Below are 25,625 nucleotides of genomic sequence, written 5' to 3'. Positions count from 1 at the left end.
CCATTTCCCTATAAGAGAGACTTCCTATAACAAGAAATAGACACTGTTTGCTATGCCTTTGCAAAGGAATATAATATAATATAATTAACAGTACAAGCCCTCTTCGTGTCAGTGTATTGTTTTGAGTGTGGAAATAGTCATCATTTTGTGCCATTTGAAAGAGGTCTTCCTGAAAGTGACAAATTCTGTGTTTATAAGTATTCTGGTGTGTTCTCTGCTCAAGACTGCCTTTCTGCTCAGTCCAAAGTTCTATGTAACTCAAACTTGGGAACAATGTTTTGAAAAGCAGAATATAAATCCCTGAAACAATGTACTCCTGCATCAGTATAAACTGGCACAAACAAGAGGCCGCTTTGCAACCAACTAAAAGACATCCTCATCCACAACAGAGAAAAAAATATTATATTTTAATGGCAGGGCAGAACAGTTCTACCTTGGTAATGAAAGGCTCAAACAAATCTGTAACATTTACATAGGTTTATAATCCAATTCTAGCACAGAATACAGTACTTACCAACATGAGATGCAACTAGATTACTGTGTAGAATGCATGCTGAGTGCTAAGACTGGGCCTGAACCTTTCTTTTTAACATAAAAAATAGAATTTGTTTCTTTTAAATGACCTTACATATATAAAAATGCAGTTGTCACTGTATCTTTATTGGAAGGGGGGGGGATAAATCAACTTGCTTGTTTTAACAACCAAAATAAGATAGAAACACCCATAAAGAAAGGACTGCTTTCTTGTAAGGCAAACGTTTTATATAATAAATAGGATACAAGGGTAGGGAGGGAGTTGGTGGATTTCTTTAAACATATACATGTACATTCAGACGGATTTTGTTATTTTCTTACTGAAATAATACAAATTTTCATTTAATAAATTTCTTTTTTTCCTTTTTTAAATATAGTCAGTGCTTTCAGTCTTTTTTTTTTTTTTTGGCTGTACACAAAACCTACAAAAAGAGCAATCCGTTTTAAAGATTTATTAAACAATCTACTCAATAGTTCTTAAAAGTAATTGTCCCAAAAACACATCAACCAAATGCAAGGTGCGATCCAGAAGTATGGGTGTGGGAGCACAGGAGTGAACAATGAAACATTTTAAACTTGATTTCTAAAATTGTCAATCCCCACACCTACCCGGTTCTATCTGGAGGATTCTTGGTACATTTTTATTCCCCTAAGGCTAGATATTTGCTGTCCTAGAAATAAGAATTAGTAACATTTGGCGTTAAAAACAAATCAATGGGCCTCCTTTAGATACAGCCCCTCTGACAAGATGTGAAATGCACCTCTGAATCTAGCAGAAAGGTTCATAGCATTCCCCTTTATTGCCCTTGAGGTGCCAGGTCCTTCTGGTTTATTTACCCCCAGCCAAATGAATATTCATGTGAAGGAATCAAGCCACCTCTTGCTACATGGCCCACATGGTGGTGGACTGTTAGAAGAAGCTGTACAAAATACCCTGGGAATGCCTGTTTAAAAACGCTCTGCTTGTCACATTCCCAGGTAACCTCCCCTTTTTTTACTGCCAACAGACAAGACAAAAGTAAAGTATACGCTCTTCCTCCCTTAAAAATATATATACATACGTCTGAAACACTCAAAAGCGTTTGTGCCTGGAACAATTACTTTACAGAAATGTTCACGATACACACTCGTGGACCATAAAGAAAAAAACACACACAGAGATTTTCACCGACATTCCTTTTTTGACACCCCCCCTGCAGGGTTGGGGGGAGTGAGGGTGGGGAGATAAAACCCTACACACAATTAGAGTCCCAAACACCACATTTTTTTTTGCAACCTCCCCCCACAAAAAAAAAGGTTATGGGGGGGGGAGGGAAATACAACCTCCCTCCCCCACAACAAAAAAATGTGTCTCCGGAATTTAAAAATAATAATTAAGGAGTCCAAAACAGAAAGAAACACCACTGGCTAGAGAGAGAGAGAGAGTCGGCTACGTGAGGATTAAGAGCTGTACAGGGTAGCAAGCACTCAGCATACATTTAATAACAGTCCTTGTACTATTTGGTCATATGGTGATCACTACTGAGTTGTGAAGCAGAAGGAAGTTGGTTTGTTGTTAGCGGCATGTCAATTGACGGAAGCAGGAGAAGAGAATGCCCCCATCCTTCCCCCTGCCCCAGTACGATTGAGGAGGGAGTTTGCCAGGTTTGTTTTTTTGCACTCACAACGAACCCCCCCTCCCAAATGAGACATATTTCCAAGTTGTTCACCTACTCCTCGTGCAGCTACACACAACTGCAGCAAACATGGCCAACCTGCAGAGCTTGGAAAAGGAACTCTGGGCCCTTGATTGGAAGAAAGCCTTATGCAAGTTGATCTACGGAGTGAGAAATCCCCTCTCCCTACTTCAGTTCGGAAGAATAGTCTTCATTCCCCGCCCACCGGAAGTGTCATCTGCACTTGTCTAGATATATTTATTTTGGAAGAACAGCAGATTTAAGCTACTACCTCAGAATATTGCTGATTTGGCAACTTGCGGGTGGAAGTTGGCGGAGAGCAAACTGTCCTACCCAGCCCTCTTCCTAAGGGTCCCTTGTGGGATGTGGCGAGATCTGGGTAGGGAAGTGCTAGCAAGCTTTCAAATGACTCAGCCTTTGACCTGATGAATGCCAGTAGGGTCCCGTTATCATTGGTGCTACCAGCACTTGGACATTTTAGACTTTATATACAATTATTTATTAGAAAGCAAATCTAATGCCCCCAGATTATCAGTCATGCAAGCATGGGCAGCACCAGGAAGACGGGAAGCGCAAAATCCTACTCGAATAATTCCCTGTCCACGCTGTCTGAATTAAAAAATATAGATTGTGAAATGACTTGTTTCTGTTTGGAAAGACTGCGGTATGAGAAAGAAAGCTCAACCTCCAGACACTCCTTCTTTGCTCCCTTTTCTGGAGCCGCCTCTGCATGTAAGCAAGATGAGAATTACGTAGCACTTGTGCCGGCCAAAGACCTTTGGAAATGAGATCTGGACTTCTGCTAAACTGAGGGGGGAAAGGAGTGTGCGACATGCTTTCAGTTGGTGGGAGGGGAGAGGTATGTGGAGTGTTGCCAATTCATGCCTGATGCCAGAGGAGTGCTCTCCCTCTCTGTGTGTGGAATTTAACAAGAATTTTGTTTTCTGTAAGGAGGAAGAGATACGCTCTAGACTAGAGGAACAGTACTTGGGGGTTCAGCTGAGAACCAAAAGGAGTTTTCAAACAGCAATGCTATCATGCAAAATTATGTTGCTACTGAAGTGGCCATTAACTGACACAGACAAATCATGCTAATGGTGCTTGTTAAGATTCAAGTCCAACTGGATATAGGTTTGTATGGTCAATTGGAGTCCCTCCTTATGTCCTCCCTCCTTTCCCAAATGAGTGCCCTGCCCTACAAGTTGACGGAGTGCAAAAAAATTAAAATGTTGGCTATACTCAACCACCTTGTTGGTTTTCCTCTCTTGAGACAAGAGAGGAAACCCCCTTTCAGAAATGGAAAACAGCCAGGGTTAAAAGGCAGTTCAGCTCTGTAATGGAGAAAAATTACTGGCAGGCAGGTTTGATGGGTCAGTTTTATTTCCCCTTGTCCTATGATATCAAATACCAGGAAAAATGGTCAAGAAGCAACATATAATAAATTCTCAACAGACCATATCATTCCTTGCTTGTTGGTCTGTTGTCCTTTTGTTTGATAGTGGTGCAATAAGCGGAAAAAGCAACCCCTCATTTATAATGCAATATACAGATATATAAAATTAGACATTTTTTCTCTGTCTACTTGGGTGCCTTAAAAAAAACAACACACATACACACAAACAAACAAACAGAAAGTAAATCCCCAAACAAAAGAGTTAGGCCTAATGTTAAACTCTACACATTATTGGATAATAATTGAAACCGACGAAAAGTTTATTTTCACTTGACACAGAAACATTGGGTGGTTCACAATGCTAACAAGGTAGAAACCTTTTGCGCAGTCTCTCAAACGCCAGGCACTATCCACATTCGTCTTTGAGGCTGAGCTGGGTGGAAGTGGGCAGAGCTGGGAGCAGAGGTGGAGCTCACAACTCTCTATCCCTGTAAATAAGAGGACCTAGATTGCCAGACTACAACTGGTGTCACTCACTCTGGGAGAAGCAGCCAGCAGCAATAGCATCATTAGGTTAGTGGGGGATGGGGAGAGGCCAGGACTTACTTCACACCCCACTATTAACTTTTCATTGCACCTTGAAGATCTTTTTTCTTTGGGCTGAACTAAATTTTTGGTGGAAGACCCAGATGTGAAAACAACTGCAAAGTGGAGCAGCAGAAAGGATGCCAACTGCAGCAGTTGGGGGGAGGGAGAGAAAAGAGAGAAGGGAAAAAGGCACGCAGGATTATAACCTTCTTCCGGGTTGTTGTTTCTCCAGTGCAAAGAAACTCCCTGCTCTGGCCACTTTGTAGTTGTCTGGAAGAAACCCAGGTCTGCCACCAACATCAAGTTTGGCCTTACATCACTGACAAAAATCTACCCCTCTTCTTTTTCCAGTACTACATCACACCAAGAAGGAGGATAATGGCATGAAGATGCCATCCTTTCACATGGGATCAGGATACTCCATGGTTTTGCAAGCTTTTTAAACCTAGATAGTGGTATGTGATTAGGCATTGGGGTGGTTCTAGTGTGGAACTGGGTATTGCTGTTCTAGCTTGGTATCTTCCAACATGTACACTTGCCCCTAGACACATTTTCTATCCAAAAACATCTAACTTCAATTAAGTTGTACACGAAGGCTTTCTTTTTAAAAATATATGGATCTCTATTTGTAGCTTTTGTTTAGTCTCCCCAGTTGGCTACATATGGCTCATAACCCCTTCTACCCTCACTGCCAGTACCATGTGGTTTGCAATGGGCTTGTGGCTCATTGAAGACAGACTATTTTTCTCTCTTGACTTTAAAGTGCATCAATCTCTCCATGAAAAAACAAGTAAAAAGAAATAAAATATTTCTCCCATGAGGGCAGTTGCCTGCCTCAACAAATCAATTTGCTTTTGGACAGTAAGAAGCAGCTGGGAGGTCTGCCACCTGTACGTGTTTTTGAAGCTGGGATAATTTTGGAACACAGAGGTGAAGTCACATCTATCTGTGACAGAAAGAGCCACATTTTCTAAATGGTCTCTGCCAAATAGTGAGGAAAGCCCGAGGAGACCTCTTCAAAGCCTAATGTTGGCAACATTGATTCCCTGTGGCAGTCTACAGAAGACATAGGTATGGTAGCAAAACATACCGCCCAATAGCTCCAAATGTTGGGTGTGTCCTGCAAAGCTAGATCTCCACTTTGCAGCATAAGAGAGGCTGTTATGAATCCCAGGAAGGTAGTGGAATGCAACAATGGCCTGCACGTGAAGGAAGTTTAGACCAAGGGCACTCTCAGGGTTAAACTGACATGGTAGTGGCAGACCTTCTTGTTTAAACACATCTGTCCCCAGCCATGCATAGAACAAGGAGGTGTGGGTCTAATTTTCAGAGCAAAAGCAGCACACATGAAGCAGGTGGAGGAACCTGAACGCACCCTGGGCCTGCTTACCAACCCCTTGCCGCCTCTCCACAGGCACTGTTCTCCCATCCCATATGATCCAACATGTAATCAGATCTTAGCTGGGAAGAAAGCTGAGAAGAGAAGTGTATGTGCCAGAGAGAGGGTGTGCAAGGAGAAAGCAAGAGGCACATACATGTGCCCCCATGTTATCTCTCCCCTGCTTACACAATCATTTTAACAAATACAGATTTGCTGCCACCTAGTCTGACTCTCAGTCATCAGCTGGACTGAGTGGAATTTCAGAGAAGGCCCATTCTGAGAAAGGAAGGGTTGCTGCCACCACTATTTTTATTCTGCCCATTATTTAGTCCCAAGGTTGCCCTGTTTTTTTCAGGACGGCAATGCCTAGCTGCTTCACCCATGATACTTCTGTGGAAACCTTAGCTGCAGTTATTCATTTCCAGGGGCAGTGCACTGCAGATTCAAAACATGTCAAACCAGTGGCAGTCCCGGAGTGGAGTGAAGTGCAAAGTTCTTTTTTCTATTTACGAAAAACCCTTCATAACTCAAAAGAATTAGTAAATGAGGGAGGGTTTCTCATGCGGACCTGGAGGTTGGAGCCTGGACAGTAATTCATCCTGGACCTGTCAGATGCAGCCTCAGGTGAAAAAACCTCCCCAAAGAACTTGAGACCAAAGGGAACTATATTTTCTCCATCCCAGGTTTCCCATAGCTTGGTGAATACTTGTTCATTTCCCACCCACCCCATTATATTTGTGCCTTTAAAAAAAATAATCAAAGAAAAGCCCTTTGAGAAGTTGGGGTTTTTTTTTTAGTTATCACAAAGCCATTTTCTCCCCCACTTCTTTGTACTTTCTACCATGTTTCCACAGCAGTATCCTCAGACAGCCACTTCCATCCAAGTGAATGATGAACTGGCCTTCAGACTAGGCACCTTACCCTTAGAGCGGGTGCGGGTGGGTATATTCCAGAGTCTGTGATTAGCAGCAGACTTCGGTCCAATCACTAGCACAGGATTTCTCCCAGAAGAACAAAAATTAGAAGCCATCCCCAACCTTTCTGCCAATTGCTGAGTTATATACATGGGAAGAAAAGAAAAATCAAAATTTGGCTTTGACTGTGGTGCCAGTGCAGGAAGCCAAGCAAAAATGAGCAATTCAGTAAATGGTTGCAGTGAAGGTAGTCCCAATCCTTTCTGGTCCTCCCACTATGAACCTGGAGTCTCTCAGTTACGACTAGTGCATTACCCTTTATCTATACTTAATAAGTGAAAGGGGGGGAGTCTTTTGACAGTTGCCACACATGGAAGGAATTTTACTCTACTTATCTGGTGAATAGGCAAGAAGGGGAAACATAAAAATAAGTTGTCTCCACACTGAAGTCTCTCTCTAAGGGCCCAAAATAGGCATGTCTCCAGAGAGCCTAACGCGAGATCCTTCAACATTTTTAATTCCAAGAATCTGCAGGAGGCTCCAATTTTTATTGGAAAAGAGGTGCTGAGGGAGAGGGTGGCTATACTGGCCACATGGCCATTTTCTTGATCTAAATTCTGCCCCTCTTATGCGGGGGGGGGGGGGGGACAGTACTGTGCAGGTACCGGAATCCCCTCACAAGCAGGGAAAATAGCAGCTTGGATGGGATGGGAATTAAGCTGTGTACACATTGAACATTTAAAGTGCACCCCCCCAAAAAAGAATCCTGGGAACTTTAACCTGTTAAGTGTGATGGGAATTGTGGCTCTTTTTAGGGGCAGGCGTCTTTGGGGAAGTCATGTGCTTTATATGTACAGTCGTACCTCGGGTTAAATATGCTTCAGGTTGAGCATTTTCAGGTTGCATTCCGCAGCGACTCAGAAGTAACGGAATGGGTTACTTTCGGGTTTCGCCGCTCACACATGCGCAGACTCTCAAAATGACGTCACGCGCATGCGCAGAAACGGCGAATCACAACCCGCGCATGCGCAGACACGCGTTGCGTTCTGCTCAGGATGCGAACAGGGCTTGGAACGGATCCCGTTTGCATCCAGAGGTACCACTGTATGGTGTGTATGCACCAAAGACAACCAGCACAGGGGTTGGATGAGGAGGAGAGAGTTAAATACCCTCTTCCTCAGCACTGCTGCTGTGACCAAAAGCAGAGCCTCCTGCGGCTTTAAGTTGTTTTTTAAAAAATAAATAAATAAAAATCTGATCATGAAGGTCCAGAATCATATCTATTTTGGCCGTCAAAGAGCTGCAGAACAAGATGGGGCTTGTTCTAATCCTTTTGCACCACCACAAAGTGACAACACTTTCAGAGATAACTCTTTCTAGTTCCTGCCCAGACTGCTGACTTGGACCCATACTCCCCCATCTTGTTCTTGGGGTACTTTGCTACTGCCTAGAATGGAGGGGGGCACAGATCCTGTCTGTACTACATATGCAGTTAAAAACAAAAATAAGCACACTGAAGTGGTCGATGCTTCCCTACCCCTCCTCTTCTATCTTCAGCAGACAGAAAAACAAAACAAAGGAGACATCCATTTGAAACCAAGTCCCCTCCCCAAGGTACACTACTCTTCTGCTGAGCTCTCTGTCCCTGGGGAGTGAGGGGTGTGCTCAACTGTCATGGAAGAGCTTGGTTGCCAGCCATAAGGAAGTCCTTGTAAATGACAAATACTAGGCTTCTCAGTGAAGCCACTGCCACATATCAATCCCAGCACAGAAGATCAGGTAGTTTTAGAAACATTCAGCTACCTTCCTGCCCCAGAACTAAGGTGGAGAGGTCAGCCAGAATTCCATCAAAATGTCCCGCTCCAATACACACAGGCACACTCTTTCATGCCGTTGCCTCACAGAAGGTGGGCAAAGGCCTCCATTAGTGCAAACAGTTCCCTAAACTAACATCATTGACAAGAACTGGAAGAACATCTCATTTTAACTCTTAGCATATGACAAGCACACGCACACACGTACACGCTTCAGCACACTCAGATTGCTTCAACAAAATCAAAAGGCCTCTCCTTTTGGGATAGACGTAGGAAAGGAGGACATTCTTACAAAGTTGCCCCCAGTATCCCAGTGGTCTCTTAGCAGCACAACTGTCCTTGGGGGAGAGAAAAACTTTCCTATCTGCTGGTCTAATTGGCAAAAGGGGGATATTGGTTCCCCAGTACGCCACAGTCCCATCTCTTTCTCTCTTGTGTGTACACACACATCCTACTGAAAACTACAGAAATCCAACTAAGACTGGACAACTACATTACATGGCACTAGGGAGGTGGAGTGGAATACACACATGCCCACCCTCCCCACAATCTGTCCACCAGGCCTCTGTAATATGGAGGGCAAGCAGGATCAGGGCGACAGGCCAGAGTTTGGAGCTGCCCCTCCCCTGCCAAACAGCTTGCCTTGTCAGTAGTATATGCAGCAAAGCATGGCAGAAGGGGCTGGTGGGGGTGTGGGGGGAGAGAAAAGGGTGCCCCCATTCTGTAGAAAAAGTGCAAAGTGGCTTCCAGCTCTGGGAGGCATGTCTCTGCACCCCACACTGTGCTTGTCTGTATTGAAAATGGGGGAAGGATTGGAACAGAGGAAGAATAGTTTTGGAGTAGCTGAATGGTTGAAAGCCAGGGCACTCTGGGGAAAGGGGAGTCCTGCCCAGCAGCTGCCTGGAGTCTCATCTGGGTGTGGGGGGCTGGGAGTGCCTGTCTCTCTCTTTGTTTCCTCTGGCGCTCACTTGCTCACTCACCCCCCTCAAAGTCAGCTGACCCGCTCTGACACAGGTGTCCTGGTGTCCACGGCCTCGTCCCTGTTTGTGGGCCGGGGCAAGGCCGCGGAGGACGACACAGTGTCTTTGCGCTCATGTTTGTAGGGCACTGCTGTGCCGCTGGGCTGAGTCTTAGGTGGCTCCTTTGGGCAGCCATCACTTTCCGGAGCCCTCTCCTCTTTGCAGCTCTTGCTGCTCAAGTCCTGGGGCTCAGCTGGAAGGCTCCTGCTGTCCTTGGGGCTTTCAGGGGACTGAGAAGGGGAGCTGCCCTGGGCCTCCGAAAGCGGCTGATGGGGAGGATGGTGCTGATCCTTCTTGCCAGGGGAGGAGGAAGGGGCAGAGGTTGGTACGGCATTGCCACCCCGCCCTTTAGGACTGCTTTCCTTGCTGCGGCGCCCTGGGCTCTTGGCAGCCGTTCGCTGTCCCTTGGGGCTCCGCTCCCCAGTGTTGCTTGGAGGAGGTGGGCTTGGCTTGGCTATCTCTATGCTAACAGCCTCACGCGTCTTGCGCTTCTTGATGGGCAGCACTGTCTCCCGGACCGCCTGGACAACCGGCTCCTTGACTGCTTTCTTTTTGGCTTCGGCAACTACCACTGCTGCTCCACTGCCTGGCTTACGCCCCCGTTTCTTAGGCACAGCCTGGGGGTCCGATTCAGATTTCCGCTTGCGCCCAGGACGCTTGATCACCATGACCTGTGTGGAGGTGGTGGCCCCACCAGTGCCTTCTGCCTTGGCTCCTGCTGGAGAGGACTGCAAAGGCATCTTGACCAGCAGTTTTCCAGAACTCTTCTCAATCACCCGCTTCACTTGCACACCTTCCGAGGCAGCTCCTCTGGGCTTGGCAGAGCCGCTGCCCTTTGGTCGGCCCCGCCCACGACCTGTGCCAGCCGTTTTAGTGATTTTGGGTTTCTTCGGAGGCTTCTGTTCTCGCCGTGACGGACTCCCACGTCCAGTCACCGTGAAATCGAAATCATTAGGATCCAGAGAGGTGTCCCCCACCTTTCCAAAATAGGCAATGAGCTCAACTTTGGAGCGGAAGGCCTTGCCCTGGGGGCTGCATTTGCAAGAGCCGGAGATATGAAAAAGGACAAAAAGAAAAAGGGAGAGGGGAGGAAGAACAGAAGGAAAATTAATGGAATTACACTACAAATGCATACTTCAAGTTTACTTCCTGACTTGAAAAAGTCTCTGCTTTTGAGGAAGGTGCACAAAACCCTGTAGTGGACAACCCTGTACATGCTCTGTACTAACTGAATAAATCCAACATTTATGGAGGTGTCCAATAAATCCATCAGATTGGTAACAAACATACTTAAGAAAGAAGTAGGGTGTGAGGTCGTTTGATTGCTTTTCTGTAGGCTAGGCTCTCTTTCTCCTCACTTTTGCTTCTGTTCCTGGCATTTGGAGGGGGTGGGGTGGTGTTGGTGGAAGGAGAGTGACAGCTAGTTTGTTAATTTTGTTTTGGGGTTTCTTCCCTACAAACACCTGGTATATTATCTGATGCTTTATTATTTCAGGCCTATCCCTTCTTTCCTCCCACTTTAAATTCAGTGGGAGAGGGAAGTGGTTTCCTGACTGTCACAGTGGACAGCCAATCGCTGCTGGGTAAATTTAAGGTAAAGGTAAAGGTACCCCTGCCCGTTCGGGCCAGTCTTGCCAGACTCTAGGGTTGTGCGCTCATCTCACTCTATAGGCCGGGAGCCAGCGCTGTCCGCAGACACTTCCGGGTCACGTGGCCAGCGTGACAAGCTGCATCTGGCGAGCCAGCGCAGCACACGGAACGCCGTTTACCTTCCCGCTGGTAAGCGGTCCCTATTTATCTACTTGCACCCGGGGGTGCTTTCGAACTGCTAGGTTGGCAGGCGCTGGGACCGAACGACGGGAGCGCACCCCGCTGCGGGGATTCGAACCGCCGACCATGTGATCGGCAAGTCCTAGGCGCTGAGGTTTTACCCACAGCGCCACCCGCGTCCCTTGGGTAAATTTAGCTTCTTCTAAAATGGTGTGTGTGTGTGTGTGTGTTTCGTGTGCAATGTCACAGGAAGGCTAGCTGCTGGATTTAACAATATCCAGTCCCCACTGCTAGATAATAGGGATAACCCTGCTCATGAATCTCACTGAGAAATCTGTCTAGCCACTGCCCTGGGTGCTATCACATCATCATCATCAGCTGGGAAGCACCTTGGAGAATTGCTGCCAGTCTGCACAGACAATACTGGGCTACAGAGACCAATTATTATGGCTTGAGCTTCCTATGTATGCTGAGCCTGATGGTGGACTTAGAATCCTAGTCTTGCAACTAGGGGCGCATCCACACTTTCGCTTGTCCCATGCCTGAAAAGGATGGGTCTGAGCGGTTTTCCACTTATCCTGTGCTTTCTAGGCACAGGTCCAAGCAGTTTTACATTTGCTCTGCAGCTTTCCCCTGGAAGACACACTCTTTACCACTGAATCAGAACAAATGACATTCCACAGAAAACCTGATTGCCATTTGGTCTGATTCAGTTCAAGGGAAGCAGCAGAGCAAATAGAGTTGTGCTTGAGCCCTATGATGGGGAATGAGCAGAGATTTTATGAGAAAATGGATGCAGGTGGTCTTTCTAATGCTTTCAGGCAAACATGAGGAAAAAGAAAAATGTTACCTTTTTTAATCAAATGACGATGGCTGAAACTTCCCCTTCATTCAGTGCATGGATTCAAAATTAGTTTTTCAAAAGTAACACAAAGCAGAGAGTATGCTTAGGCTGTCAGTAGGTTTTTAGAGACTTTGGCAGCTGTACTAATTTTCCATTTTTAGGAAATTATTAATGTAAGGAAGGTAAATGTTAAGGGGAAAATGACGTTAACTCCACCTGCAATCTGAAATGGTACAGGGGAGTTAAAATGCACATACACTCACACTGTGGGATTCAATAGAATTAAAGTACCAACTAGTTGAGCTCACAACAAGCAAATGTTCAGCAAGAGCTATGGTCTGCAAGTTACGCTCCCAGACCTGAAGGCCAGAGAGTGTGGGGACTAGTTATGGTTACTTACTGGTGAGAAGAAGGCATTGCACATGCTCAGAGGCACTTCTTGCCACATGTTCCAGGGCTGGAGCATGGCACAAATCAAATTCTGGAACTAGACCTAAGCACTGATTTCAATTTAAGCCTTGAAAAGCAGTACATGTTGTGAGCAATACACATCCTCCACTGTCACTCACTTGATAAGGTAGACGTCATACTTCCCCGCTGAGCGACCAGACTTCCTCTGCTTAAGCTTGCGGGTCCAGCCTTCCGGCAAGGTGGGGTCATCATACATCGGCCCACGGTCCCGGATGACAGAACGGCGCTGTTTTGGAGATGCAGAGGCTTCGGGTACAGCGGGAGCAGTCCCAGCTCCTTCCGACATCTCTGCCTTGCCTGCTTCAGCTGGTTCTGCAGAAGGCTGTGCAAGCTCATGCTGCTTTTCCTCTTTCCGCTCCTTTTTGAATTTTTTGGCTTTTGGCGACTTATCCTTGGGACTCTGTAAGTCTTGGTCCTCAGATCTTTCTTCCCTGCAAGGGAAAGAAAAGCTCACATTAGTTCTAAGTATGCCTCAGAGCAAAATAGATAAAGGATGTATGGGTGAAGTCAGTGCTCTTTTTCTGGGGGGGGGGGACGGGACGCAGGGGTACACATATCGCTAAACATTTTGTGAATCTAAGTTTGGCCTCATTGAGAGGCAGTATTTCAATATGAGTAGGAAAATGAGAGTACCCCTAAACATTTTTAAAGAAAAAAGCACTGGAACGATTCATCCAACTACAGCTACAGTCAGCACAGAGCCAAAACAACACTTATAAAGCACACCCACCCATCACATCTTTTGGGAGCACAGTCTCAGTCTACTGGGGATTCAGTAGATAGAAACAAGAAATTTGAGCACTCTGGTGCAGCACAAAATGATTATGGGCTATTAATGGGTTCAACCTCAAAGATTCCTAAGATTTATTGCAGACATCTCCTGAACTGTTAATATGAAGCCATTGTACTGGGCACCAGGAAGGCCTTCTTTAGGACAACATACTCCTGTATTGGAAGAACTGAACACATTTTTTTCCAGCAAAAACAGTGTAAATAAACACCAGCCCTAAATCACTGCCTTTCTATTCATCCTTGAAAGTGAAAAAAATAATAATATAAGAGTACAGCCCCATATAGAAAATTAGTACAGAAAATGTTTTACTGCTTTTTTATATAGCTGATGCTCCATTCTCCCCTGCTAAAAAACCAGGGTTGGGGTCTTTTTTGCTCCCCACCCTCCATTTGACTGTTCAGAGGGAGGACATAATGATGAGGAACTACAAGGCTTGGTTCTTCAAGAGCTTGGTTCACCCACTGTTAAAACTTTTCTGCTCTGGCAAAGAAGATGAAGTAACAGGCTGCAGCAGCTCAAAGAAAATGCCGCATTTTTCGCCCTATAGGACGCACTTTTTCCCCTCTAAAAATGAAGGGGAAATGTGTGGCTTGGACCCTGCATCCCGAAGCCTAGGGCGCACTGTTCAGCGCTCCCCAGGCTTCGGGCAGCTCTCCGCAAGCCTGGGGAGACCGGCACGACTTCCCGCCGGGCTCCCTAGGCTTGCGGATAGCAGCCTGTTCTGGGGGCTGGGGTCGGGGGAAGCTCAGGCTTCCCCCGTCCCAGCCCCGCGCCTGGGGGGGGGAAATAATTTTTTTTCTCTTTATTTCCCCCCCAAAAAACTAGGTGCGCCCTATGGGCCGGTGCGCCCTATGGGGCAAAATATACGGTAACTTCCAGAGACTGAAATAGGGCTGCAAATTTGCTCAGACACCCAAGTACTTAGCTACCTGCTGCTCTCTCTTCAGTCCTGAAGGGATGAAGAAAATCCTGAGGCACTAATTTTTGTCCAGATTTGCTAAGTAGATCAGTACAATATTCATACAGGAAATCTATTCCTAGAATATGGAAAGATACAGGACACTGCAGACCACAAAATTCACACAGGTAGATCTAATATAAAGGCCTCCTCCATCCAACCCCCCCCCCGCCTCTCCCTTTTCTTCACAGGGAGGGGAATCTGGCAGCTATGATAAAAAAAAATATGGGAGGTCTTCCAAAGGAAGTGCCTAGATCTTCAGGCTATAATTACTGCAGCATAAATTCAAGCTGTTTGTAAATAAAGCTGGAGAAGCAGCATTTGGAAGATCACATTGCTTTCTTTCTCCCAGAGCAGTGCAGAAATCACGCAAGACTACAGAGAGGGGATGTTGCTTGTTCACAAATGGAAGACAGCCTGCTGTGCTTTAGGAAGAGAGAGCTTACACAATTCTCAAAACGGTAATGGTGGTACATGAAAGAGTGCTATACATCTCTGGCTATACCAGATGAATACAGCTGAATTTCCACTAATATCAGAGGTGGTGGTATAGTTCGGCAATGATTTCATCTTTGTAAGCTATGATAATCTGTTTTTCCTTTCAGTGTTAGCAAAACAGCACTGAGTGGTTAGCACATCAACACAGCTATCCTCCTCTTCATGCATTCTGGCAAAATCTTCATTGAAGATTCATTCACTAAAGCACATGGAAAGATACACTTGCAGTCTGTGTACTAAATTAAATAACTCTGGGAACTCCTGCAACTGCCAAAGCGGATTGGAAACTGCTATTTTAATTTCATGTGGTATAGTAAAGGGAGGAGGCAGGGGGAGTCCTTGCTGATATCTGGCAGTCACCCAACCAGTTAGACTCCACTTATGAGCAGAAACCCAGACACTTCCTCAGAGAGCTTGTATTAGACCACAAGCCCCTGGCACACAACAACATCCTGCCTTTTAGCTGGGGCACAGGTACTATTTATTATCATATTTTTTTTCAACAGAAAAGTAAAATAACGTATCAGATGATGTATCATGTAAATTAGTTAAGTTTCATGTTTACAATTCTGAACAAGCCAGGAATGCAAGTCAGCATTCAGCAATGCCAAGTGTTACCCTATTATTATGCACCTGCTAAAGCAGTTTTTTATTTAGGCAAGCCTACCCATACACGTACATTGGACATGTTAATCAATCTCCTTTACTGGCACAGAGAAAGTGCATCGTATACATAGATCAGAACACAACACAATAAACGAAATATAGCTGGAGATATTTTAGGATAAAACTGTCTAGACATCATGAGGTACAAAAATGACTCTTAGGACCCATGGTAATGTAATTTCATGACGTCACTCAAAAATCTTGCCACATTCTCCACAATGTCATTCCTTCAATTATTCAGCAGATAAGACACCTTGGAAGAGTCAGTGCAATAAATCCCCTCCTTCAATAAGGGGGCCAAATAATTATCATATATTTTTATATAAAATGGGCAATAAAATAAAACGTGTGTGATGGATTCGACCTGTTTTGTGACACAAGGGCAGTATCTTTCAGAATATGGGATTTTTGAAAATCTACCTTGCAAAATTGCAGCTGGTAAGATGTTACATCTTGTGAGGGAAAGAGTTCTGCGTAGGTGGGAATTGTAAAGGTGATGTAAACAGAGAGTGTCCTGGCCAAACGAGGGTGGAATTCCCAACCCCAATGGGGAACAGATTTTATTGCCTGTGCTGCTGAGGGTTGGGAATTCAATCTCTAGGATTCTGCGCTTGACTGTCTGGAATGCTTCCAATGGTGGGAGCAAAAGCAGTGACTTGAGTGATAGGCCACAGGTTTTGATTTTGCTCTCAATGCAAGCTAACCATTTGGAGTGGTGGGATTCTGTCAGCATGTTGAAAATTAAAGGCGACAGGTCGGACATGAAATGTAGGCGGAGCCAGAATTTTATAGTGGTGAGCCACGCTTTGGTTCCCAGCAGCCCTTGTCCAGTTTCCAGAAACATGGCTGCATATGGCACACAATTTGGCAGCCCTAGGATTTTGCACAGAAATTTGGATTGGATGCATTCCTCTTCTTCTTTCTTCTTTGATCATCACTTGTAGCTGAGTAAGATTCCATGAACAGCGAGTCTGTAAGTGACTTGTGAGGCCAATTCTAGATCCACACATCCTTCCACAGTGGGGACATAGGTTTCTGAGTGGGAGTTGATCACGGTCAGGGTTTGCCAAATGTGCCTTCTCTTAGCTCATTTCTCCCTTTTGCCCTGAGTCTGAGAGTCTTCAAAGCCCATGACATCTTTGGTAAAGGCTGTTCTCCAGTTGGAGTGCTCACAGGTCAGTGTTTCCTAGTTATCAGTGCTTACATTAGAGTATCTGCTCCGTTAAGTGCAAGCTTACAATTGTATTTCCAGAAAGTGTTATATTGGAAGTGGATGCCTAGGTATTTAAAGTTTTTAACCAATTCCAATGGCTTTCCACTGATCTCCCACCTATGAGGCTCCCAAGATCTTGAGAAAACAAGCACTTTAGATTTTGCAAAGTTCAGTTCCAGTCTGTTGGTTATACAATATTCCTGGCAGCGGCACAGGAGCCGCTTCAAGCCAACCCTTGTGTGAGACAAGATGACTGAATTGGACAAGTATTTTTATTATGTATATTTTAAAAACTGAAGTTTTTATATTTTGAATTTTTTAGTTCCAAATGCTTTAAACATCTGATTTTATTGCTATTTTTAAAAAATAATAGTAATAGCATTTTCTATTATACGATAGCAACAAACTTTGCATATTGCTAAGGATGCCCAATCACTTAATCACTGTTGCTAAGCAACCTGAGGAAGGAATGCTGACCACTCCCACTTAGGACTCAAGTTTTGATGATTAAGTAGTATACAATTTGTGTTAAACAGTCCCAGCCAGATGTCTATGGGATGCCTGCAAGCAGAACTTGAGTGCAGCAGCACTCTCCACTCTTGCAGTGAGTGGCATTCAGAAGCATTACTGCATCGAACAGCAGTGCTTTCCTTCTGAAGAAAGAACTAGCATGGCTATGATTCACATTAAATGGCCTGATCTCTTTTAACTTCCCTGCAGGGCTGCTGACAGGAGGGTACAGGGAGTACAAATAAAGAAGGCTCCATGCCAATAGAGGGTCCAGTCTATTAGCTTTCATTTTTTTATTTAAAAAAACCAAACAAGAATTTCCAAAGAAAATCATAAAACTGAGTGTGAAGACTACTCTAATGCTTTAGCACATCTATTGCTAAGGATGCCCAATCACTTAATCACTGTTGCTAAGCAACCTGAGGAAGGAATGCTGACCACCCCCACTTAGGACTCAAGAAGGGGACCCTCCCGGAGCAACAGGAGAAGCTGGATGGAGCAGGATACTGGGGTATATTTGTTTAAGCACTTTGCTCATATCCACATTATGTCGTTTGTTCCTCAAGTCTACTGCCTTTACAGAATAAAACACAACTGGTTAGCTTTGGTATGTTTTACTCAGAAGTAACTCCCTTGAAATAAAGGAGATTTCCTTCCTACTGGAAAAACATTGTGATATTGCAGCCTCTCTACCCCACAGAGAGTGTACTTTAAGGATTTTTGTTTAACAAGGTTGGCAAAATGTGTATTTTTGAGGGGGGGGGCTGAGAGCTGTGAAACTGTACATATTTGTTGCTCCCTATTGCTGCATACTTGTATCTTAATTTTCCTCCTAAATTCCTCAAGGCTGTGTACATTGTCTTCTCCTCTCCCTTTTTATATTCACACATTGTGAAACTGCACATAATTAGGAGTGGTTTTTGTTTGTTATTATTTTCTGGACTGGCAAACCTTTGGTTTGTTTGAGTTTTTTACTGTAAGTATCAGGAATATGAAACACTGCAGTTAGCACAATGAGGCTGTTTTTTCTGGCTTTTTTTATATTATTTGTGAATGACATTGAGCCTGCTGGATCAGGCCAATGGCCCATCTAGTCCAGCTTCACCGTCTTGCAGTGGCCAACCAGATGTTTGTGAGAAGCCGGCAAGCAAGGCAGAAGCACAATAGCACTACCCCCTTAGTTCCAGCAACTGGTATTCAGAAAAATACTGCCTCCGATCATGGAGGCACAGCATAGCAATGGCTAGTAGCCATGAATTTGTCTAATCGTCTTTTAAAGCCATCCACATTGGTGGCGATCACTGCCTCCTGGGGGAGCAAATTCCATAGTTTCACTATGGGCTGTGTGGCATATATTCGTATCTTCTTTTTCCACCCAGGAGCTCAAGATTACATGTGTTCCCACCACCCTTTATATTTGCACAGCACTGTGAGGTGGGCTAGGCTAAGTTAATAGATGCATAAAAGCAGCAGCTCTTGTCCACAGATTGCAAGGCAGGGGATGCAGGGGCCCGATCCACAGTCAGTATCTTTCTGTACTGATGTATGAATGCCCTGTACCAAGCCCTCTGATATTCTGATTTAGACCAGAGCCTACTCATCTGGAATCTAGACCCCTACTGACCCCAGCATGGAAGCAATTCTTCAGTTTTATTTTCCATCAACTTTTCCAGTTTAATCCTTTTTTCCAATAGTTGGAGTGGTCTGGCTAGCTCATGGGTAGGCAAACTAAGGCCCGGGAACTGGATCCGGCCCGATCGCCTTCTAAATCCGGCCCACAGACGGTCCAGGAATCAGTATGTTTTTACATGAGTAGAATGGGTCCTTTTATTTAAAATGCATCTCTGGGCTATTTGTGGAGTATAGGAATTTGTTCATTTATTTTTTTCAAAATATAGCCCAGCCCCCCACAAGGGCCCCCCTGCTGAAAAAGTTTGCTGACCCCTGGCTAGCTCTTTTATGTTCAAAATGCAAATCTGTTAGAATGGTGGAACAATCTCCAAGTAACTTTCTCATGGGCTCCTTTGTTCCCTGATATCAACAATAAAGTTCCTTCTATCATTGGTCCACACCACATTCTAAGGAAGTAGCTTGGCTTTTACTGGTGTGAATCACCCCAAAGCCTTTTATCTCCTTGGGAACTACGCAGATCAGTTAAATGCTTGGGTTAACCAAAGGGACTAACCCTCTCTCAGACCATTTTTTTCTGAAAGGAATTAAGCTCTGAAGCCTAAGTAGGTAAGATGCAACTAGCTAATCTTAACTGACTTCCTTGTTTTATTTGGAAGTCTATGTGATTTGTTTCCTTTATCCCCTGCCCCATTTTCCTAAATAAAACTTTCCTAAATAAAAATACATTGATAGTTGGCTTCATTAGTTTAAAAATTCTGTGGAATTTCTTGCTAAATCTTCCCTAAGATGGTATTAATCTTTGTGTTCTAAAAATAAATTCACAAGCTAATGTTGATGGTTGTATACTCTGGACTTGGGGAAAGTACACCAAAAACTCATTTTACTTGTTTCTAAAGTTGTGCTTATGGAAGAGGCGCTTGTCAATGTGGTTGAGAGTTCCAAACCTCAATGTGGAGAAGAGCAGAGTCATCCTAACTGATTCACCAAAATTTCTAAGACGTCCTGTGCTAAAAAATGGCTACACTAAGAGAAACTCATGGTGGTATCTCAGCACTATCAAACCTAACCTGTTCTGTTTAAACCAGGGGTTGTCAACCTGGTCCCTACCGCCCACTAGTGGGCGTTTCAGGATTCTAGGTGGGCGGTAGGGGGTTCTACGGCACAAGCTGAATCCTCCTTCCATCGAGCACTGGTGGGCGGTAAGGAAATTTTACCATCAAGAAAGATGCATTAGATGCATACCCCTGGTTTAAACCATGCCCCTCCTCCACACCATTTCAGCAAACATGTAAGGTGGCTTGAAACTAGTTTAGACGTATGGCAGAGCAGAAAGGTTTGACATTAACCTTTAACCCAGTTGTATTTCCTGCCCAAGTTCAGTTCTAGCACCTACCAAAGCAATAAAGCTTTCACTTCCTTAGTGGGGCAGAATGGCAAGTGCTCATCGGTCAGAGGGCTGACTTTGATGAGGCAGGAGAAATAGTACTAGAACAGTCTTAAGAGACTCAGCATCAAAACCTCAAGTACTATGAGACTCTTTGAGCCCAGACTCTGAGATGCTACTCAGCTCCTTGAAGCTGTCATGAGAATGCACAGCATGCGTTTCTTTGGTCCATTTCTCTGTGCCACTCTTGGTCTCTCTCTGACACACATACACAAAGCTTCTCAGTTTTGCCTACACACAAATTGCACAACACTGCCTACAAACTTGAGAATCAGTCAAGGGTGAGGGACACTTAATTTTAAGTATCAGTTGTGTTCATTAGAGACTCCAGTGTTCACTACTGTCAACACTTTAACTCCGTTAACTTCATTTATAAACATTTAATTAATATGTTAATGCTTTTGGCAGATGTTTTAATAGGACCTATAATAGACTGTGGGTTGTGGACACATGGCCACTGGAGTATAAAGAATGTAAGGTCTTTGGTCATTTTTTAAATTTTAGTTTATTGTTTTTAATTAGATTATGATGCTGATATGTTGATTGGCTGTTTTTATTGGAAAATCAATTAATTTTTTTTTTTAAAAAAAGGAATGTAAGGTCATGCTTTACATGTATCCCACAAAGCTAGAGCTGCCATACGTCCATAACTTCCTGGATATATCTGGGATGTGCATCCAGGCAGAATTTTCAGAAATCAGTTAGAATGTCTGGCAAAATCCGGGCATATGGCAGCCCATCTTGGAAGTGTTGATTTTTTTGGGTGAATTCCCCCCAAAATAGCTCAGAAACTTACTTTTTTCTGCCAAAACAAAACAAGCTCAACAACTTTTGTGTCCAGATTTTCACTTTTTGAAATATGGCACCCTACACAAAGCAGACAAGACGGTTGCATGAAGAAACCCTAAGATACATAGAAAGATTTTGTTATTGTAAAAGTCACCCCAAGACATTAACAGAAGGTCATGAATATGAAATTAAAGCCAATACTAATATTATCTCCAACATTCCTAAACCAGTCACTGTCTGTACTAGGGAGAAGATGGGAGTTAACATATTTTTCATTGGAAACAAATACTTCATGCTTAAACTACCGTATGTTTGTTCTAATGTAGAATTGCATTCCAGAGTGTCACCAGATGGACAATAATGTCCACCAACATCCTCAGGAAAAAAAAATTACACAAGAAGTTTATTCCTCCCCTGAGTTGTATTGCTTCTTTCCCTGCAGAGATCTGCATGGTATTGCCAGAGTGTGATATTATCATTTGAGAATAGTATTGAAGAATAGTATCAAAAATACACAGACACACACAGATACATATTTTTCTATAAAATGTATCCTCTCCTCAAGTGTCCTGGTCAAATGATTGCTTTTACCAGGAACGTATCAGCCCATACTCTAGATCAGGTGTGGCCAATATGATGTCTTTCAGATGTTGTTGAATTCCAATGCCTATCAGCCCAGCTAGCATGTCCAGTGGCCATGAATGGAGTTCGAATCCAGCAACATCTGGAGGACTCTGGAGGGCTTTATAACATTTTGCTCACACCACAGGAAGTCCTGAGTAGCTGCACCCATGTGACGGAGCCTCTCCGTTACACTCTGGTAATATGTATTATTACATATGTATCATTACATATGTATTATTACATATCTAGGATACCCAGGTCATTTTTAATACCAGTTTAATAAATACAACATAAAATATTGATTGATAACAAAGAATACGCAACAGCTGAGATATTGTAATAGCTCAAACTCCTGTACAGAATTAATACAAACTTATTAAGGCAAAAATAAAAAGGAGCATGGTATATAATTTATAAAGTGGCAATAGCTTTATAAATAATTACAGAACAGCTGTAATTCTAGCAGGGTATACAGTCACTCTACATCAGCGAGCACTGAGGGAGTTTTCCTCAGTAATGTTTTCCAAACTGTTTCCCCCCAAAGAAGTAAAATAACTATGGAACATTTGTGATTGAGTGGATTAAACCTGTATGTGTGTGAGAGAGACTCTGAACTATTGAGCTTTATGTGGATGTAGCGACTAAGTCAAATTTCCATGATTTCCCCATAATTTCTCTCTTTGAAGCAAGCTCTGACGCTCTCTGAAACTACCTCTGATGCAAGCAAGCATAACAGTTATAACACAACTCACTGATGGGATAGGAAAATCTATCACTTCCATTTCTCACTGTTTCTTCTTTTCCCAATTTTAAGTTCGGTTTGCCCCATTTCTTCATAAGTTTGCAAAGACAGGGAGGGAGGGAGGAAGTTCACATGAAAAGTTGCATGCAATTCATGCACATTTCTCGTAATATATTGTTATAGATTTGGGAGGGACCTCCCTAAATTCTATAAATTAATAAATGGTAGGATTTTGATTAATTGGGATATAGATTAAAGTACAAGCAACAGCATTGTGCCAGATAAGGAATCCTTGGGCTGGCTTATGCAAACCAGCCTGGCTAGCCTAGAAAAAACCTTGGACAGAAGGATGCCAGGTTAACTAGGTGGGAAGTGACAGGAAAAGAGTGTTTATAACAAGGTATGCTGGGAAGAAGGGGAGAAGAAAGACTGGGATCCATCTTGGATAGGATGGCTGAAGGCTGGCTGAGAAAGATGCCTTTGACTCCAGGACTGCACTGCTGTGGGGGACAAGCCCCTCTTGAAACGACCATGCTGTATGATCTGGACTCCTCCATGCAGATTGAAGGTTTAAATAGGTGAATGAACTTGGCACAGCATGGGGAGGAGCACCCAACTTTTGTAACAATATGCATTTTGAAACACAATTTTGCCTGGTATACGTATTTTTGCAAGCAACTCTCCCTAAAAGAATGCTTTTTGTACATTATCTTCACTACTAAAGGCAATCCTCATTTTGTGTGGGGGTTTAGTGCTGGATCAGAGTGTGTGTAAGCCCACTCCACCCCTTTTCTTTTTTTAAAAAAAATAATTTTTATTAACTGGCCAATCACATCAAATTAAATCACATCACATAAATTCCAAATTACAAAGCCAAATTTTTAAATTTTGTTGGGGGAACCCATACTTCAAGATCCAAAGGGGGATTCAGATCATCTTCTTATTACTGCGTTAATGTCCAAATCAGTCTCAATCAGTCCAAACAAAATTCATAATTCTATCCAGTCTTATCTTGGTGTTTCCACATCACATCTTGTTCATATAATTTCTATTTTTCCTTTACGATCTCTTCTGTTAGTCTCCTTAAGCTGATAAGCAAAATAATCACTCCACCCCTTTTCATGGCGTCTTTATGACGTTTGGGGGCTACTTCTGGGTTTGGAGCAGTGTGTGTGTGCAATCACGCATCATTTGGACACAACTAAATTGATTGTTGCCTGTATATGTATTTTTGTACATATTCTTCAGCTGGAGATCTGCATCGCAAAATTGGGAGAAGTATGTATTTTTAAGAAGAGCTGTCTTTCAGTTCCTGTACTGGTTCAGGAAGTTCAAATGTGGAAGGTTCACATTAAAATGCAATCTGACCTCCATCCCTATTTATTTATTTTTATTTCATTCCAATGGAAAGATAAATAATTGGTTTGATTTGTGTAAGCCAGGTGTATCCCATCTTATATTTGTGCATCTGTGTATCTTGTTGATCTCAGTTTCGACTGATTGTGTTAGTGACATCTTTGGTCAAACTATAAAGCCTGATGGTTGCCCAACAACCACTGAGCCTCTTGGGCTTGCCGATCAGAAGCTTGGCAGTTTGAATTCGTGTGATGGTGGTGAGCTCCCATTGCTCTGTCCCAGCTTCTGCCAACCTAGCAGTTCGAAAGCACACCAGTGCAAGTAGATAAATAGGTACTGCTGCAGCGGAAAGGTAAACGGCATTTCCGTGCGCTCTGGCAGTTGCCACAGTGCCCCATTTAGTGTGGACAAATGCCAGCTCCCTTGGCCTGAAAAGCAAGATGAGTGTCGCACCCCATAATCACCTTTGACTAGACTTAATAGTCCAGGGGTCCTTTACCTTTTTACATTTATTTCGCTTTCCCTTACCACATTCATCATCTCCCATTAAGTGTGTACACTTGAGAGGATACCGGGGGGGGGGGGGGATTAACGCATTTCACCACCTGTTTTTGATAGCCAACAGTTGCAAACCGAATCACATTAGCATTTTATATTTCTTTGCAGGACATTCCCCAAAGTTGCAATATCAGGGGCCCAAAGTGTTGTTGAATTTAAGTGCTTTACATGGGCACAACCAGCAACTTCCCCCAGGACAGTGCACAGGGATTCTTATGTACTTCCTAAGAAATTAAATGTATAGAATAAGTTTAAGAAGTCTGGCATGACAGATGAAAATGCATTGGAACTAGATGCACAAATATAAGATGGGATATACCTGACTTACTAGAAGTACGTGTGAAAAGGATCTAGGAGTCTTGGTGGACCACATGCTTAACATGAGTCAACAGTGTGATGCAGCAGCAAAAAAAGCTAATGCTATTCTAGGCTGCATCAACAGAAATCTAGTGTCCAGATCAAGGGAAGTAATAGTACCTCTCTAATCTACCTTGGTTGGACCACACCTAGAATACTGTGTCCAATTCTGGGCACCACAATTTAAGAAGGATGTTGACAAGCTGGAACATGTGCAGAGGAGGGCGACCAAGATGATCAAGGGTCTGGAAACCAAACCTTATATGTCAAGGGCTGTCACATGGAAGATGGAGCAAGCTTGTTTTCTCCTGTTCTGGAGGGTAGGACCTGGACCAAGTTAATAGAAAGGAGATTCTGACTAAACATATGGAAAAAACTGTTCAAAAGTGGAACAATCTCCCTCAGGAGGTTGTGGACTCTCACTCCTTGGAGGTTTAAAGCAGAGGTTCGATGGACATCTGTCATGGATGCATTAGCTGAGATTCCTGCATTGCAGGGGGTTGGACTAGATGACCCTTGGGTCCCTTCCAACTCTATGATTCTATGATTCTATGACCTGCTTGCTCCAGCATGATCAATGACGGATTACTGCAATCAAGTACCGGGCCCTAAGGAAGCCAGACTATCCTCCCCCTGGGCTGTTGCAGTGACGGCTCCGACCTGGTGGAATGCTCTGTCCCACGAGACTAGGGCCCTGCAGGACTTGATCTCCTTCCACAGGGCCTGTAAGACAGAGCTATTCCACCTGGCCTTCAATTTGAATTAGCCTGATCCTCTATTCCCTTTTCCCTTTCCTCTTCTATGAAGAAACCCTTTCGGGACCCCACATTTAAATTCTTCCCTGGTCTCCTTGCTGGCCCTAGTAGGACCAACTTGGCCAGTTAGCCCTGGTGATCATCCAGTGTCTACTGACTGGGGTCCCCCCCCCAAATGACCCCTGAATTTTAGAATTTTATTGATATTGATGCTGCATTTTATGCTGTTTTTAAATCGCATTTTAATCAATGTTTTATATTTGCTGTTAGCCACCCTGAGCGTGGTTTTTAAACTGGGAAGGGCGGGGTATAAATAAAAAAATATT

The 25,625-nt window shown here is 43.8% G+C and overlaps 1 protein-coding gene across 3 annotated transcripts in view; it reads right to left on the bottom strand.

Annotated features, from left to right (window-relative positions):
• Positions 1-388: 388 nt before the first annotated feature.
• MECP2 (methyl-CpG binding protein 2) overlaps positions 389-25,625 on the bottom strand; it is a 94,883-nt gene continuing 69,646 nt past the window's right edge. For 2 of the 3 annotated variants that reach the window (XM_083592396.1, XM_083592394.1), the window contains exons 2-3: positions 12,503-12,835; positions 389-10,351 (exon numbers count right to left, since the gene is read on the bottom strand). In XM_083592396.1, the coding sequence (XP_083448522.1) occupies positions 9,292-10,351; positions 12,503-12,690 (1,248 nt within the window). In that variant the 5' untranslated portion in view covers positions 12,691-12,835 and the 3' untranslated portion in view covers positions 389-9,291. Of the gene's footprint in view, positions 10,352-12,502; positions 12,836-20,914; positions 21,020-25,625 lie in introns of those variants that run through there. The other variant, XM_083592395.1, reaches the window with a different exon arrangement.

This window comes from Podarcis filfolensis, assembly GCF_964270895.1.
Source record: "Podarcis filfolensis genome assembly, chromosome: 17".
In the NCBI taxonomy this organism is placed as follows: Eukaryota; Metazoa; Chordata; class Lepidosauria; order Squamata; family Lacertidae; genus Podarcis; species Podarcis filfolensis.
The sequence above is the reverse complement of the archived record's forward strand: the minus strand, read 5'-3'. Positions and strand labels throughout refer to the sequence as shown.